The 17,375-nt window shown below is 34.1% G+C and overlaps 1 protein-coding gene and 1 long non-coding RNA gene across 5 annotated transcripts; both read right to left on the reverse strand.

The window, feature by feature from the left end:
- Positions 1-2,824, reverse strand: LOC127148370 (uncharacterized). 4 transcript variants are annotated; one of them, XR_007819309.1, is made up of 5 exons: positions 2,611-2,824; positions 958-1,168; positions 799-871; positions 302-723; positions 19-208 (listed from the first exon to the last, which is right to left on the reverse strand). It is a non-coding gene; the product is annotated as an uncharacterized LOC127148370 (long non-coding RNA). The 4 variants fall into 4 exon arrangements; XR_007819307.1 differs by having other exon boundaries at positions 302-871; XR_007819310.1 differs by having other exon boundaries at positions 302-536; positions 622-1,168.
- A 10,205-nt stretch (positions 2,825-13,029) lies between these two features.
- On the reverse strand, positions 13,030-13,905 carry LOC107992255 (nigrin b-like). Its single transcript, XM_017048120.2, has one exon. It carries the CDS (start codon positions 13,903-13,905, stop codon positions 13,030-13,032), a length of 876 nt encoding a protein of 291 aa, XP_016903609.2.
- Positions 13,906-17,375: the final 3,470 nt, after the last annotated feature.

Raw genomic sequence — 17,375 nt, forward strand, 5'->3', positions numbered from 1 at the left:
AAAAAGAGGCATCATATTCATTCAAGGGTTTGTATTCAAAGTCTTTAACTATTAGAACAAGTAAATTGTATTCAAATAAAATGACTACATATATATATATATATCCCAAATTGTTGATAGGATCAAAAAAATATGTTCAAATTGTAGCAATACCAAAATTATCCCACGTATATATGTTGCTCCAATGTTTTCTCCACACATCAATCACCTAACGAAAAAAAAATCATTATATAACTCTAACAATAAATTAGTTCAAGAACTAAATAAATACCTAACTCACAAAGTAAATAAAATTTCTTACATAGTTTGACTTTATCCATTGGCCATGCAATAGTAGTGCCCAAAGCATCATCAATAACAATAACGTCAAAGGTAGGCCTCCATAAGAAGGAATTTGATATTTTCACTGTATCAACCCACACACGAACTGCTTTAGGGCCAAGATCATTGGAAGACCATTTACCTTCAACAATGACTTCTCCTGAACAAACTCAATTTACTAGCTAGAATTTATGGGGAGTGTTGGTAGTAACACTCTTTTTCAACAATAATATGGTTAGAAAAATCTCAAACAATAATAATTTAAAATAACAAAGGAACAAAAAGGTTAGGAAGGAATACCGGTGGGGAATTTATGATTGGAGTAGGAGTAGGAATAGGAATATGTGTCGACGATGGTACTCTTCTAACAGGATTATTAGAATTATGCTCACTTGTTTTTTTCTATTTAAACAAAAATGTCAAAATTTAGTATAAAACATAGTTTAAAAACTTTTAAGAGTGTTAAGACAAATTTACCTTGTCATTTAGTAAGTAGGAAACTACCACACTTTTCAGCTCATCTACATCTCACGTTAGATTGTTACATTTTCTTTAAAAAAAAAAAAGAATCGTAAAGTGATGGTTTTTTTTTTAAAAAAGGAAACAATCTAGGGCGTAAATCAATATGAAACATACCTTTTTTCGGACAAAGGGAACGAAGGTGATGGTTGAAGAGAACAGAGAAGATGAGGTTTGGAGATTGGAGTTGTGGAAGAGAGCTAATGGAGAGAGAACGCCTCAACGGAAACTGATCATACTCATTTCATTGGCTTCACTTTTTCTCGAAACCTCTGGCCTTTTCCCTTGAACCCGATACAAACAGCCTCAACTTCTTCCGATCTGCACCCTAGATATAAAAGAGTTAATGCATGAACAAACCTTTTATTTTCAATGATAATCCATCTCTCAGGATGCAATTTAATTCTTCTATTTCAGTATGTTGATCCTTCCATTCATGAACATTCACCAGAACAGTATTAAGACGAACAACATCATCATGATACTGTCTTATAAGTTTCAATTCAGGTATATTAACAGCAAAACCGTTAGATTCTTGAAGGAATAGTTTGACAGTCTGCAAGACATAATTCAGGGAAAATTATGTTTTAGATTAACAAATATCAAATAAAGGAGAAAAGGGAATGAAAATTACAAACTTGACCTTCAAGTTCATGAGATCATTCATAATTTCTGCACATCTAGAACGATGTAGTTCAGCTTGCCTTGTTAAATCCAACACCATTTATGTCTCTAGAAGCTAGAATCCAAGTTCTAAGATGTACTTAACATAATAACATTAAACCAGATATTTTGATAAATACAATTACTTGATATATATGAATACATATGATACCCATCAAAATCCTGAGCATACAAATTTATGTAGGAAACTAATAGGTGGACAAATTATCTTACACATCAACTTGTAAAGAACCTCAAGCTCAAGAGCTGCAGGTTGTTTATCCAAAATTTCTCTGACACTTTCTATGCAAGACTAATATATCACAAGTGAAGCATATTAAAATATAAATAAGTGGAGGCAAAAGAACGATTCAAAAAATAAATTTCATCTTGATACTACTTTTTTTTTGGAAAGGAGATGGTCTCTTTATTACTTTGTTTTATAATACTCAAAAGCAAAATTGCAAGTACCATATACCATTTCTTTTTTAAGAAACTGAGCTTCCAATGAGCAAAATGAATGAATATAAAAGAAATTACAAAGTTCTAGGCATCTCAACCAAGTTGAAGACCAAATGAACTTTTCATAGATATAATGAAAAAGAGACTATTGATCGAGATACAAAGTTCAAAATGCAAGGATACGAAATGAACATATAAATCTAGAATTCTACAAAGTTTAGAACGCAATCACATTTTTCAGATGATTATCTTAATAAACATTCAAAATGATAAATTTAGGCTTCCTTTCCTAAGAGATATGACTAATAAAATGGTGGAGGGAGTTGGACAATTTGAGAGAAACAAACTAAATACGAAACTCGTGAAAAAGCTTTTGCAAATGTTTAATTGAAGGGGCACTTTCATGTATAGGTATAGGACAATATCCTCAGAGAGTATTGCTAGAACGCTTAGTATGGTTTCAAATTCAATAGTCAGTGATCATCGTCTTTATTTCTTTTATTTTAGTTTGGTTTTGGGTAAGGTTGTTCTAGCCATGAATTCAAGCAAACAAAGTTGGAATGCAACAAGAGAAACAGTAGAGAAAAGTTGCTCTACATAAAGACCAGCTTAAATAGAAATGACCTGTCAAGTAGATTCTCATACCAGAAGACCAAAAGCCATCGATTGTAACTTTGATATGAAAATTAGCATCTTTACTCTGTCGAGAACAACTTTAGACCGATTGAAGTACTCTCCACGGTTTTCCATGATCCACCAAGCAACTTGTCTAGCATCAGTCGAAAAATGCTCAATATAGCCATCTGAATAAATGATAGAAGTACATAACAGATGCTGAGGTTAAAAATCAACATTTAAAAAAAACATTGCACTTTCTACCAATCTTCAAAGGAAGTTTTCATGTCATGAAACTGAAGAAGTAAGAAAATGAATTAGGTACACACGCACGCATAAAGACAAAAATAAATTAGTAACAAAATAATTTACAAAGACCATCACGGGGCATTCTTATCATTAAGAGCAGACACTACAAAGTGTCTCCAATCAACTTTGATTACAACGACAACAAATATAAGAATAATCATAAGAAGAATAATAAATATAATAATAATAAGAATAATAATATAATAACAACAATAATAATAATAAGAATAAATATAATAATAATAAATATAACAATAGTAATGACGACGACGACCATAATAATAATAATAATAATAAATAATAATAAATAATAATAATAACAACAACAAGAATAACAATAATAAAAATAATAATTATGTGAATAAATCTAAACGATCGTGTAATAAAAGAATCTTAAAAAAATTCCTTTAGTCAAATCTAAACGATCATGTATCAAAGAATCTTGACGATAAAATTTAAACGATTATGTAACGAATGTAAACGACCATTTAACCAAATTGAACAATCGTATTTGAAAAAAAAATCATATAGATTTTGGTATTGAAATCTAAACGATCGTATATTAATTATATTACGCGCGTTATTGACGACATGATAGATGAAACATTTTTTGTATTTTTCATTGTAGGTGTGTGGTTTTTTTTTTATTTTTGGAATTGTTCTATACAGTGTAAATATTTTTTTATCTTGTTATATTTTTAAAAATGTCCCCAATAATAATAATAATAATTAAAAAAAAAATCATAAATCAAAAGGCAAATATAGAAATGAAGTTGGTGTATAACTGGAGGAATTCAAGTTACTCCCAGAAAATTTTGTTCTTATTTCTTATCATATGCCCCACATATTGTGTAATTTGGCGGCACATTGTTTAGCTAAATTTGGTCATGACCTTGATTCGCCTTTCTTTTGGGTTGAAATAACCTTTCACCGCGCTTTCTCCCATAGCCAAAGATGATATTATTGTCTCAGACTTATTCATTAGTAAAGAATTAATTAATTTTCGTTTCAAAAACTACATATACAAAAAAACCCAAGATTCTTTTTATAAAATGTTACAAGTTTTAATTTTGTTTTTGTTTGTGGGACATGACTATATCCCTTAGTCATCCATTAATATATTGAATATACTAATTATTAGTTGTCCAGTTGCTAAAAAAAGACCATTGATCTGATTCTTTTGTGTTTCAAATTTAATCCACTAATTAAGGTATATACTAATTATTGAATTATTTTTATATTTATTTAATAAATAGTTTTATTTTCTAATTTAGCCCATATATTTAATTGACTCAATAATTCGTACAATTTGTGATGGGCCCTAATTTAAAAACACATGCACATAAATATTTATTGCAATATATTTCCATTAAAAGTTAATGTTTTTCTTTACAAATATATATTAATTTTTTTTAATTATAAATAGTTCTAAAAAATTAAACTAGAAAAATAAGTCGCACTATAATACATTGTTCACACGAGATTTCAGGAGAAATTTAATTAGTGGAATTGAACTTTGTATATTGATTGATATATAGTGTTGTTGATACAATCTCTAATATTTACTCCTTTGTTTCTTTCGCTCACATACAATTTAAACTTAGAACTTTTTGATCTTCGGTCTTCAGGAAGTTGTAATTACAAGTCAATTCGAGCTTCAATCTTCTGGAATTCAAGGAAAGTTTGATCTTCCGAGTCTTCGATCTTTCAGAAGGACGATTTCGAGGTTGATAATGACTTGCACGTCTTGAGAGCCTTCAGAAGTTTTTGTCTTCAATTCTACAGAGCTTCGATTCCTCCTTCCACCAAAAGATCTCCAAAATGAATGGGAAGGTCTCTATTTATAGAAAATCTCCATGGGTTTTAGGCGGGTTGGGCCCATTTGCTTGTTGGGCAGGCTTAGGCTTAGCCCATCTGCCTGTTGGGTTTGGGCTTGGGCCCATCTACTTGTTGGACTTGAGCTTGGGCCTATTTTCTTGACAGGTTTGAACATGGGCCTATTTTCTTGACAAGCTTGAGCTCGGGCCCATTTGGGCTTGGATCTATTTGCTTGGTGGGCTCGAACTCAAGTCCACTTATTTGTGCAGGCTAGGGTCCATTATTTCTTTGGCCCAATTTTTCTTCAGGTGTTTGAACTAGGTTGGATAGGAGAAAACTTGACTACCTAAATCCAATCAAATTATAATCATCTCAATTTTGCTTTGATGACGTGACATGATCTAATTGGCCAAAATTTCTTGTTCAACAAATGCCTCCTTTTCGAGATTCGTGCACATGTATGGGTGGATGAGTCTCGAAAATGATAAGCTGAAACCAAAAATACAATTGCTTTGTTCTTGACTTTTGCTTCAGCACTAATATGCCAAATTAACCACAATATGCATTTGGACATAAGTGTAGTTAAAATACTATATGAAAAAGTTTGAAATATGACACAATGCCAATTTTGCAAAGAGTTTTGAATTTAATTCATTTTTTTTAATTTAAATTACTTGGAATATGCCCAAGAAATAAATTTGAATGAAATTGATTTTTTTTTACCAATGAATTTAATGGGAGAATTGAGACTTAACATTGATAAATTCGAATGTTGCCAACCCATCAAAGTATGAATTTAAGTCAAAGCTTCGATTGATTTTTTTTTTTTTTGCATAATCTCGTAATTTGAATTTTTAGCAAAACTTGTGCTATTTGAATTGTCCTAAGCTTAAAATTTGAAAAGTTTACCAGTTTATTTTTTTTTTTACTTAATTTGGATTTGAAATGAATTTATGATTTTTTTAAAAATAATTTCCAACAAAAAAAAATCTAAATGATTTGAGGATTTTTTTTAAAATTGTTTTGCTTCAATCATGGATTTAATTAGGAGAATGAGTTGAAATCGACCGATTCTATTTTTTTTTTTTTAAATTTAGAATAGATTTATGATTTGAAAAGTATCTAAAAAGAGAGAGAAAAAAATGATGATTTTTTTTTCTTTTTTTAGAGAGAAATTCTTGGAGGGATGAGGAGAAATTTTTTTTCTTTCACTTAATTTTGAAGAAAATATATTTTTTTCTATAAATGTAATTTCTTATAAATAAGAGAAAAGAAAAAAAAATTATTTGACCTTAGAGTTCCCAATTTCAAAAGAAAAATCCCAACTTCTAAATCTCAAACTTGTTGAGAATTTTAACTCAGCCTCAATGTCAACCACTTTAATTTATTGAGAATTTTGATACTTTTCCCTCTCTTATAAATAGGAAAGAAAGATTAAAGAAAAAAATCTCAAGCCACTTCCTTTAGTTCGCTGCTGATAGAGTAAGAGAGCAGCGAAAAGAGTGAATTTTTTTTCTGTGAGGAAACTTAAATCTTCCCCACTTCCCTTCAATTTTTTTTAGCTCTTCCTCTATGTATTTTGTGTGCACTTTCATATTTCTGAGTTTTTTTTTCATTATTTTAGTGTAGATGCAGTTCTTTTCTTCTTTCTTTTTTTTTTCTTTTTTTTTCTTTTTTTTTTTTAATGGGGCAGATGTAGTTCTTTTCCTTTTCCTTTTTTCTTTTCGTTTTTCTTTTCTTTTATTACCGTTTATCTTTTCTTTTTCCATTTTTCTTTCCTTTTTTTATTATCTTTTTCTTGTTCTTTTTTTTTTTTTCAATTTTTTCTTTTTTTCTTTTTTTTTTTCCTTTTTTTATTATCTTTTTCTTTCTTTCTTTTTTTTCCCTACAATTTTGTTAAAAAGAAAATTCCATCATTTTGTCTCCATTTTTCCAAACATATTTTTTGTAATTTTTTTTTACCCCAATTTTTTAACAATTTTTTTTTACTTACTTACTTAGCCTTCTTTTTCATAGGAGTGAAGCTAAACCTTTTTTTTTTCAATTCTTTTACTCCAATTTTTTTTCCACAAATTCTTTTTTTTTCATAGGAGTGAAGTGTGTAGATGATGCGCTTGAACAAATTTGAGGATCGAGATGCCGCTTGAACAAATTTAAGGATGGAGCGCCGCTTGAACAAATTTGAGGATGATTGTTCTATCGACTACACCGCATGGAGACGACGATGATTGTTCTATCGACTACACTGCATGGAGACGACGATGATTGTTCTATGGACTACACTGCATGGAGAAGACAATGATTGTTCTATCGACTACACTGCATGGAGAAGACGATGATTGTTCTATCGACTACATCGCATGGAGAGGACGACGAAGATTGTTCTATCGACTACACCGCATGGAGACGACGACGATTGTTCTGTCGACTACACCGCATGGAGACGACGACGATTGTTCTGTCGACTACACCGTATGGAGACGACGACGATTGTTCTGTCGACTACACCGCATGGAGACGACGATGATTGTTCTATCGACTACACCGCATGGAGACGACGATGATTCTTCTGTTGACTACACCACATGGAGATGACGATGATTGTTCTGTCGACTATACTGCATGTGAGATGAAGATGATGATGAAGATCCTCTCGGCAACATATGTGAGATGAAGATGATGATGAAGATCCTCTCGGCAACAACATATGTGAGATGAAGATGATGATGAAGATCCTCTCGGCTGCAACATATGTGAGATGAAGATGATGATGAAGATCCTCTTGACTGCAACATATGTGAGATGAAGATGATGATGAAGATCCTCTCGGCAACAACATATGTGAGATGAAGATGATGATGAAGATCCTCTCGGCTGCAACATATGTGAGATGAAGATGATGATGAAGATCCTCTTGACTGCAACATATGTGAGATGAAGATGATGATGAAGATCCTCTCGGCTGCAACATATGTGAGAAGATGAACATGATGATGAAGATCCTCTCGGCTGCAACATATGTGAGAAGATGAAAATGATGGTAAAGATCCTCTCGGCTGCAACATATGTGAGAAGATGAAAATGATGATGAAGATCCTCTCGGCTGCAACATATGTGAGAAGATGAAAATGATGATGAAGATCCTCTCGGTTGCAACATATGTGAGAAGATGAAAATGATGATGAAGATCCTCTCGGCTGCAACATATGTGAGAAGATGAAAATGATAATGATGATCCTCTCGGTTGCAACATATGTGAGAGGATGAAGATGATGATGATGATCCTCTCGGTTGCAACATATGTGAGAAGATGAAGATGATGATGATCCTCTCACTGCAACATATGTAAGAAGATGAAGATGATGATCCTCTCGGCTGCAACATTTGTGAAAAGATGAAGATGAAAATTTTCTCGGCTGCAACATTTGTGAGAAGATGACGATGATGATTTCCTTGGCTACAACATATTGAAGATGAAGATGATGATCCTCTCTGTTGCAACACATTGAAGATGATGGTGATGATGAAGATCCTCCCGGCTGCAACATATGTGAGAAGATGAACATAATGATGAAGATCCTCTCGGCTGCAACATATGTGAGAAGATGAAAATGATGATGAAGATCCTCTCGGCTGCAACATATGTGAGAAGATGAAAATGATGATGATGATCCTCTCAGCTGCAACATATGTGAGAAGATGAAAAATGATGATGATGATCCTCTCGACTGCAACATATGTGAGAAGATGAAAATGATGATGATGATCCTCTCGGCTGCAAAATATATGAGAAGATGAAGATGATGATCCTCTCGGCTGCAACATATGTGAGAAGATGAAGATGATGATCCTCTCGGCTGCAACATATGTGAGAAGATGAAGATGATGATTTTCGTGGCTGCAATATTTGTGAGAAGATGAAGATGAAGATCCTCTTGGCCGCAACGCATGGAAAGATCCTTGTCTGCAACACATCGAAGAGGAGTAGAGTTCGCTGGTCAACATTTTGGAGAAGAGGCGAAACCGCACCTTAAGAAGGTAGACAATTAAACATCTTTGTTGTCACCAAAGAAGCCACCGAGGCGCTAGCTACGGTTCAAAAGAGCCTGGACGCTGCACGCGAAGAATTTAAGAACTTCAAGTGGAGGCTTTAACTTTGCCCCCTTTGCCCCTATTCTTCTTTTTTCTTTAGTTGTATTCTTGTAAATACAAGAATTTGTTGAATGGTGATGAGAATGTTCTTATTCTGGTGTGACTGCTCCTGAATTTCATTTTGTACTATTTACGCATCATTTACTATGCGCTTACATCATCACAATGAAGATTAATATATTATTTTTTTTAAGTGCGACTGAACTTAAAGTGAATTTTAAGCTACCTACATACCCTTTTTATAACATAGGGATCAAGTCATAACGTAGTTCAACACTTTTTTTTTCTTTGCCATTCACCTTTTAATCTCTTGTAGGCTAGGAGCACCATGCAGTTTAGGCTCTTGCGATAAGGAGCTTTGCATATTTAACAGCTTTTATTTTCAACAAGAATTTGTTCATCTCCTTCGTTTGTAGGATTGGTGAAGATAATAAATCTTGGTTTCACAGTCAATGAACCTTCTGTATTTATGTCAACAGACAACTTCCTCTTCATGCGTGACGGGACACGACTATGAATCTTATCGTCATCATTTTCTTCACGAAATGGTTTTGCCTTCAAAGATTTCATCTCTTTGTTGTTGATTATTTGTCATCTTTAGATGATCAAAAGCAGATTTGAAGGTCGATCTTTCTTCGATGTGGAGATACTCAGCCTTTTAAAAGCTGAAGTTCGAGTGTAAATAAACGTTGAATATTGGTTTTCTGCTTCTTTCGTGGCCATACTTAATCTTTGGAAGACTGAAGATCGAGTAGTTGAAGGCTTGATACGATCAAAGACAGATGTCCTTTGATTAATTTCATTTGAATTGTTGACTTCTTTAGAAGATCCATAATTGTTGTCGACTTCTACTATGCTGGCAGCATGACATGCAGTGACTTCAAGTATTTCTTCTGGATGATCATCAAGGAAACTTCTTGGGAGGAATTCTGTCAAAGTTATTGACCGTCGAAGTTGGAGGAAGTCCTCATCTTTTCCTTTTATGGGCTTAGGATTCCACATCTTCTTGTTCCTTCTTCCTTTCTTTTTATGGGAGATGCTTCCTTTTGCATACTTTTGATGGAATCGTGACTCCTTTTGAATGGAATTTGGTTGTCTCCCTTTTTGATGAGTGACTGTTATCCATCCTTCGCCATCATCTTTACCATGCGCTTCTTTATTCTGGGAGTTTATCGTCACGATCCTTTGTTGGAATAGAACAAGTATAGGTGCAGAAGTCCGAAATTGAATCAAGCCTTTTCTTTTATCATCAAGTTGTGTTAATGGCAGAACATTTGAAGTCATCTCGATCGCAACATGATTCGTCTGAGCTACTTCATCAATATCTAGCTTGATCTTCTTTTCACGAGCCAACTTTAAAATGAGCTCTTTCAACACGAAACACTTTTCAACAGGGTGACTAATGACCTGATGATACTTGCAGTAGTTAGGATCATCTACTTTTCTTACTTGTTCTGGTCGTTTGTATTCTGGCAGTTGAATAAGTTGGTTCTCTAGCAGCTGCTCTAACATGTCTGCAACATCAGAGTCGGGAAATAGATAAACTTTTTCCTGCCTTTCTTTAAGAGTTGTCCGTCGCTTTTCATCGCCATCATGCTTTCTTTCAATTTTTGTTTCTTTTCTTTTAGAGAAAGATTTCAAAGGAGTTGCGTGAACAACCATAGACTCTTTTATGACACTATTTGCGATCTTTTTATTGTCCTCAAGTTCATTCTTGTCACTCCTCAATTTTGGAATCAAGAAATCTTTTGCTCCTGTATTGGCGATACTCAATTCCATATCATGGGCACGAGTTGCCAACTCTTCGAACGTGCGAGGTTTTATTTCCTGCAAAACATAAAGAAGTTCCCAATGCATGCCTTGGGTGCACATCTCCACTGCAAACAGTTTGGTGAGTCAATCTTTACAGTCAAGACTCAGAGCTCTCCATCGGTTGATGTAGTTGATGACTCGCTCTCCCTTTTGTTGTCTTGTGTTTGTCAACTCCATCATGCTGACGATACGTCGAGTGCTGTAGAAACGGTTGAGAAAGTCTCTCTCAAGTTGCTCCCAATTATCAATGGATTCAAGCTTCAGATCGATATACTAGTCGAAGGCATTTCCTTTGAGAGTTTGAACGAACTGTTTGACCAATAAATCTCCTCGCGTACCAGCAGTTTCACATGTTTCGATGAAATGAGCAACATGTTGTTTTGGGTTGCCTTTTCCATCAAAATGTTGGAACTTGGGAGGTTGATATCCATTTGGCATTCTGAGATTGTCGATCCTCTTCGTATATGGTTTGGAGTACAAAGATAAAGTTTGAGCAGGTCCACCATATTGAGTTTTGATGGAGTTTGCAATTATCTCCTGTAATTGTTGAACAGACAGTGATACAATTGAGGTCGAATTTTGTGGTTGACTTTCTTGCATAACTGCCTTCCCTTTGTCAGTATTCTTGACAGTATGTTTATGACTTGATTCAGCAACATCACGACTTTCAATGTGATTTTTTAGAGATGCAATCTCATAATACCTTTCTTCAACCACCTTCATGAGCATGTTCACCTTCTTTTCAAGCTCCGCCATTCTATTTTCACTTGTATCCACATCAGTTACCATAACTGACATTATATTTGGGTGAGCCATCTCCTCACTTGAGTGTTCAGAGAACGAGTAGTGTTCGTCAATCGCAGGATTTTTCTTGATTACAATTCTACCTTTTGGTGGCTTGGAGATTTGCTCCCAAATATTCTTTGCAACTTTAAAAGGTGGCATATCTTCAAATGATTGAATCTCCCTTGAGTGGCTACGAGTGTTTGGTCGCTTGCCGATGTCACTGAGAGCTTTGGAAGTGTTGCTTTGAGATGTCATGATTTTCTTTGGATTTTCTTCAAAAAGAGAAAGAGATGAAAGGTAGAGATGGTCCCACTGGGCGTGCCAAATTGTTTACACGAGATTTCAGGAGAAATTTAATTCGTTGAATTGAAGTTTGTATACTGATTGATATATGGTGTTATGGATACAATCTCTAATATTTACTCCTTTGATTCTTTCTCTCACATACAATTTAAACTTAGAACTTTTTGATCTTTGGTCTCTAGGAAGTTGTAATTACAAGTCAATTCGAGCTTTAATCTTCTGGAATTCAAGGAAAGTTTGATCTTCCGAGTCTTCGATCTTTCAGAAGGATGATCTCGAGGTTGATAATGACTTGCACGTCTTGAGAGCCTTCTGAAATTTTTGTCTTCAATTCTACAGAGCTTCGATTCCTCCTTCCACCAAAAGATCTCCAAAATGAATGGGAAGGTCTCTGTTTATAGAAAATCTCCATGGGTTTTAGGCGGGCTTGGGCCCATTTGCTTGTTGAGCAGACTTAGGCTTAGGCCCATCTGCCTGTTGGATTTGGACTTGGGCCCATCTGTTTGTTTGACTTGACCTTGGGCCTATTTTCTTGACAGGTTTGAGCTTGGGCCTATTTTCTTGACAGGCTTGGGCTCGGGCCCATTTTTTCAGCGAGTTTGGGCTTGGATCTATTTGCTTGGTGGGCTCGAACTCAGGTCCACTTATTTGCGCAGGCTAAGGTCCATTATTTCTTTGGCCCAATTTTTCTTCAAGTGTTTGAACTAGGTTGGATAGGAGAAAACTTAGACTACCTAAATCCAATCAAATTATAATAATCTCACTTTTGCTTTGATGACGTGACATGATTTAATTGGCCAAAATTTCTTGTTCAACATACACATCTTGCCTTCCTTATAATTATATTTAATGCATTGGTAAAGAAACTCAGTAAAGTCAATATTCAGCTAAACAAATAATTATGTTTTGTTTTTGTATTTAATTATGTCAACTATTTTTAACTTTCTTGCCGTTCATTCTATTTTTAAAATTCAATTGCCATATGAAAATTTCTTTTCTACATATATTGTTATCATTTATTTTTAGACCATAATTCAATTAATAAAAAGCAAAGATGGAAATCAAATACTTATGAAATTTGTTCTACTATTTGAGTGAAAATACATTTAAAATAATTCTAAAAACTAAAGTTACAATATAACACGTTAATGTCGTCGAGTTTCTATAAAAAAGCCCACACTCATTTATTTATTCTTTATTTTTAACCAACACTACCATACAATACAGTAATTATTCAAAGCCTTCCATTGCTTTGCATATCACACATATTTAGGGTTTATATTGAGTAACAAACATCCAGTGCTGATTAGGGTTACCAGTAGGAGCAAAGAGAATAATTTTCCGAAGGTTAGGATCACTCCCTTTCACATCCATCACCAAATTAGTACTCAAGCTTAAGATTGTACCGTCTTCCTTAGCCACCCACCGTTGTTGAGGCAACCCTTCACATTTAGCTAAAACAATGGCGTCATGTGAACCTTTCCCGGTGGAACTCAAACAAAAGCTTGTATTATAGTTGGCTCGAATCGTGCCATCACTAAACACTGCCCAATATTGTTGTCGATTGTTTTTGACACAGCTATTCATCCACACGTGGATGTTGTCATTCTGAGCTTGCAAGCACATGCGACGTAGCCCTACAATGGCAGCGACAATCGGCGACCCATCGTCTGCAGTCCCCCAGCTTTGTGTTGGTGCTGATGTGTTGGTTTCTATTGTAGTTATGGCGTACGGTCCTGTTCCTTGACTTGTCAATACAAGGCCGGACCGGACGTGAGTTAGGGTGCCATCAGGATATAATTTCCATGTTTTGTCGTTTGGATCAGCCTTGTTGCAGTCATCAATCATGGTGTAGGATCCAGAGTCGTGGCCATTTGGAACTAAGCATTTTCCCATTGTTCTAACTGTTCCATCAGCTTGTATCGTCCATAGTTGGTTGTTTTGAGGTCCACATGGCCATAGTTGAGTTGGAACGTGGTTATCGCTATACCCTCCGATCACGTCAAGACATAGGCCGTCTTGACCAACAAGATGTGTTGATCTACTGAGAACGATCGCTCGAGCTGCCGAGACATTATGGATCCCTGTGAGTGAAGCTGCTAGAACTACACATAGAAAAATTATTGTCGTGTTCTTGATTTCCATTGTGTATGTTGTCATTTGATCCATCCTGGGTTTTCATTGTGTTTTTATAGTAGTGGCATTGGCATTGGTACTTTAAAATTATCAGTAGTGAATAACATATCCAACGTCCGCCATGGCCTAAGTTTTGTGATAAATCCAGTGGAGGAATTAGTTTAAGACTCAAATAATGGGGTTTATAGTGGATCAGTAATGATTAGTGCCTCAGTTCAATAACCACATACATCATCACTTGGATTTGGTGGAAAGTTACTACAACTCATTTAGGGATTTAGTGGAAAGTTACTATAACTCATTTCTTAATTTAGTGGGACGGTACTGTTCTGATTTGGGACAACTAATAGTGGAACTTCTTTCACTCTTCTCTAATGTAAATTAAAATCATGAAATAAAAATTCTTGAAAAAAAAATATATAAAGGTAGCAACTAGAAATATAATTACCAATTTCAAGTATAGTAAATGCCGAACAATCTTTCAACCATTAAGCTCAACGTCTCATAAATGTTGGAAGTGTTGGAAGTGTGTGAGAACACTCCAAATAAATAATGGCAATACATAATATTTTGAGAGAAGTACAAAACTTATTTGCAAAATTTTAAGTATCTTTTGGTGTATTCTTATTTACATTTAAATAATTTAGATTACAACATTTCAATCCTTTTATGAAATATAATTGTCATCAATATAACTCATACCACAATTAAACACAACAATTTAAATCCTACCCTTAATCAATATGAGACTATACTAAATTAACTATAACATTTTAACTCACATCCTTTAATTTTTGTCGACTCTTATAAATTAATTCACATATAATTTATTTATTTAAAAAAATTTTAATTTTCAACATCCTCCCAAACATGATTTCTGAAAACTCCAATAAAAGTTTTTAACTTGTTAAAAACATATCAACTTCGAGTTACTTTATGAAAATATATGGAATTTGATCTTCAGTCTTCACATATTTAGCTTGAACCTTTTTTGACTACAAGAAGTGGGGAGACTCCCGACGCATAAAAACATCGGGGGAAGTGGTAAAGACGTCTAGAAACGAATTTTCAACAAAAAAAGGAACGTCAGGAAGACCGTCAAAAGAAACACGTCGGAAGATCGATTCTCGATGCATCACCAACAAGGCGTCGGGAATAAATATCCCAACGTGACGTTTCCACCATATTCCTGACGTTTCCACCATATTCTTGACGTTTGTACTGCGTCGGGAAATATTTTAAATATGTAATTTTTTTTTTCCTGAAATATTTTCCTGAAAAAGGTCCTTTACCTAACATGCGAAAAGTGGCATCGGGATAAGGCGTATTTTTCGACGTTGTTTCTTCCGACGCCTTTTTGTGCGTCGAGAAAACCTTGATTTTTTGTAGTGTTCCTTGAAATGCAACCTCTGATAATGTGAAATCTTGTACCAATGTGTTTGCTACGATCATGGAACACAGGATTCTTTTCTAACAAAATTGTTGACTTATTATCTACATGGATCACAGTTGCATCGTCTTGTAAAATTCCAACTGTCTTTAGCAAATTTCTCTTAACCAAATGCATGATAGACATATGAAGATGCAAGAACATATTCTGCCTCATAAGTGGATAATGTCACAATAGGTTGCTTCTTAGAACTCCAAGTAAATGTAGTATTACCAACAAATAAAATATATCCACTAGTGCTCTTTCGATTATTAGTATCTTCAGTCGAGTCACTATCACAGTAACCTTCAAGCTTTAATTCTTTAGATGAAGAATAGAATAGCCCACAGTCAAGCGTACCTTTAAGACAACGAAGAATTCTCTTTGGCCACTTTCACATGAGTAGTTATAAGAGACTCCATTAATTGACTTACCAATCCAATGCTAAAAATAATGCACGGTCATGTGCAAGAGTCAGACACCTCAAACTTCCAACCAAACTTTTGAATTATGAAGGATCAACAACATCTTCTTCTTCATATTTGGATAGGTTGATCCCAATTTCAATTGGAGTTGTGACGAACTTAGAATTGATCATCTTAAACTTCTTTAGAGAATTTCTCTAACATATCGTTCTTGAGAGATGAAAATACATTCCTCTGATTGCTTCACCTCAATGCCAAGAAAATATGACATCAACCATATATCTGTCATTCAAATTCTTTGGACCTTCTTGAAATCTTCAAACATACTTGCATAATTTTCTGTAAAAACTAAGTCATCCACATACAAACAAACCACCCAAATATCTCCTTGAGCATTAGTCTTAATATAAAAAGAATGTTCATAAGAGCACCTCAAATATTCATTGTCATAAGGAAATGTTTTTTGAATTTGATATTCTACATTCTTGGCGCTAGTTTTAATATGTAAAACGCCTTCTTCATGTTGGAATTTATGCCATAAAGCTTGTAGTTTGTAGTTTAAATTTTATTCTATTCATAAAGTGGTCATTGAAGATTTATTAGTAAAAATTGAATACTATAATCTCGAATTCAATAAACTTAAGGTCTCAAGACTATCTAGTGTAGACTTGAACTTTATGTAGAGACATAAACGTGGATCAAGTTCGACTATATAGCCCAAATGGTTTGTAGTATATGAATAAGGTTGGACATCTTATTATGGAGACATTATGGATGTAGTCCGCTTTGTAGTTTGTATAAACAATATGATCCTACATCGTTCATGTAGAGACATGGAAGTGGAGGCATCCTATATAAAGAGTTTAGATAAGACTAGAACCATCAAATAGTCACTGTTAATATAAGTTATAGCACCCTTAATTGTATAAAACTGACTACTTCGATTATGATGACCTAGGTACCTTTGTTGGTATTTTTGTCAAACAGAATTATTGAGTTTCTTTTATTATCTATTAAGTTTTTAAGTTAAAAAAGATAAAAGATCCACCATTATTTTAGGAATCTTTTACAAATATCTTTTTAAGATTTAAGAATAAGTACATATATTTACAGACCTGAAGCTCGTGATTGATTGACAAAAACAGATTAATTTTCTTCAGTTGAGAAATGCTACCGAACTGTGTGCTGAAGAAGGTAGTGTGATTAACTAACTATGGTTTCGACATGTTGATCTATGATGAAGCTGATGATGAGTAATATGAAAGAAGATTTGATTTCTAGAATTAACATTGAACTGAGGGGGAGCTTGAGTTTATCTTTAAGAAGATTCATCTATAGATTTAGGGGGAGCCTGAATCCTTTAAGTTATATTGTACTCAAAGAGAGTCATATACATACGAAGAATGTTCCTTTATTGTGTTGATTCATATTGACAACTTTGAATCTTAATAACAATATAATTTATCTAAGCTGTGAAAGCTCTCTAGACATAGGTGGCATTCACGGAAGTGGGTTACCAAAGCTTTTTATGTTATTTAATTTTACCGATCATCTAGCTATTACAACAATTAATTACTTTAGAGTTAGCTAGAGGTTTGATTGATTATCTCACAACTTTTTCAAAC

This window comes from Cucumis melo, chromosome 3 (assembly GCF_025177605.1).
Source record: "Cucumis melo cultivar AY chromosome 3, USDA_Cmelo_AY_1.0, whole genome shotgun sequence".
NCBI lineage: Eukaryota > Viridiplantae > Streptophyta > Magnoliopsida > Cucurbitales > Cucurbitaceae > Cucumis > Cucumis melo.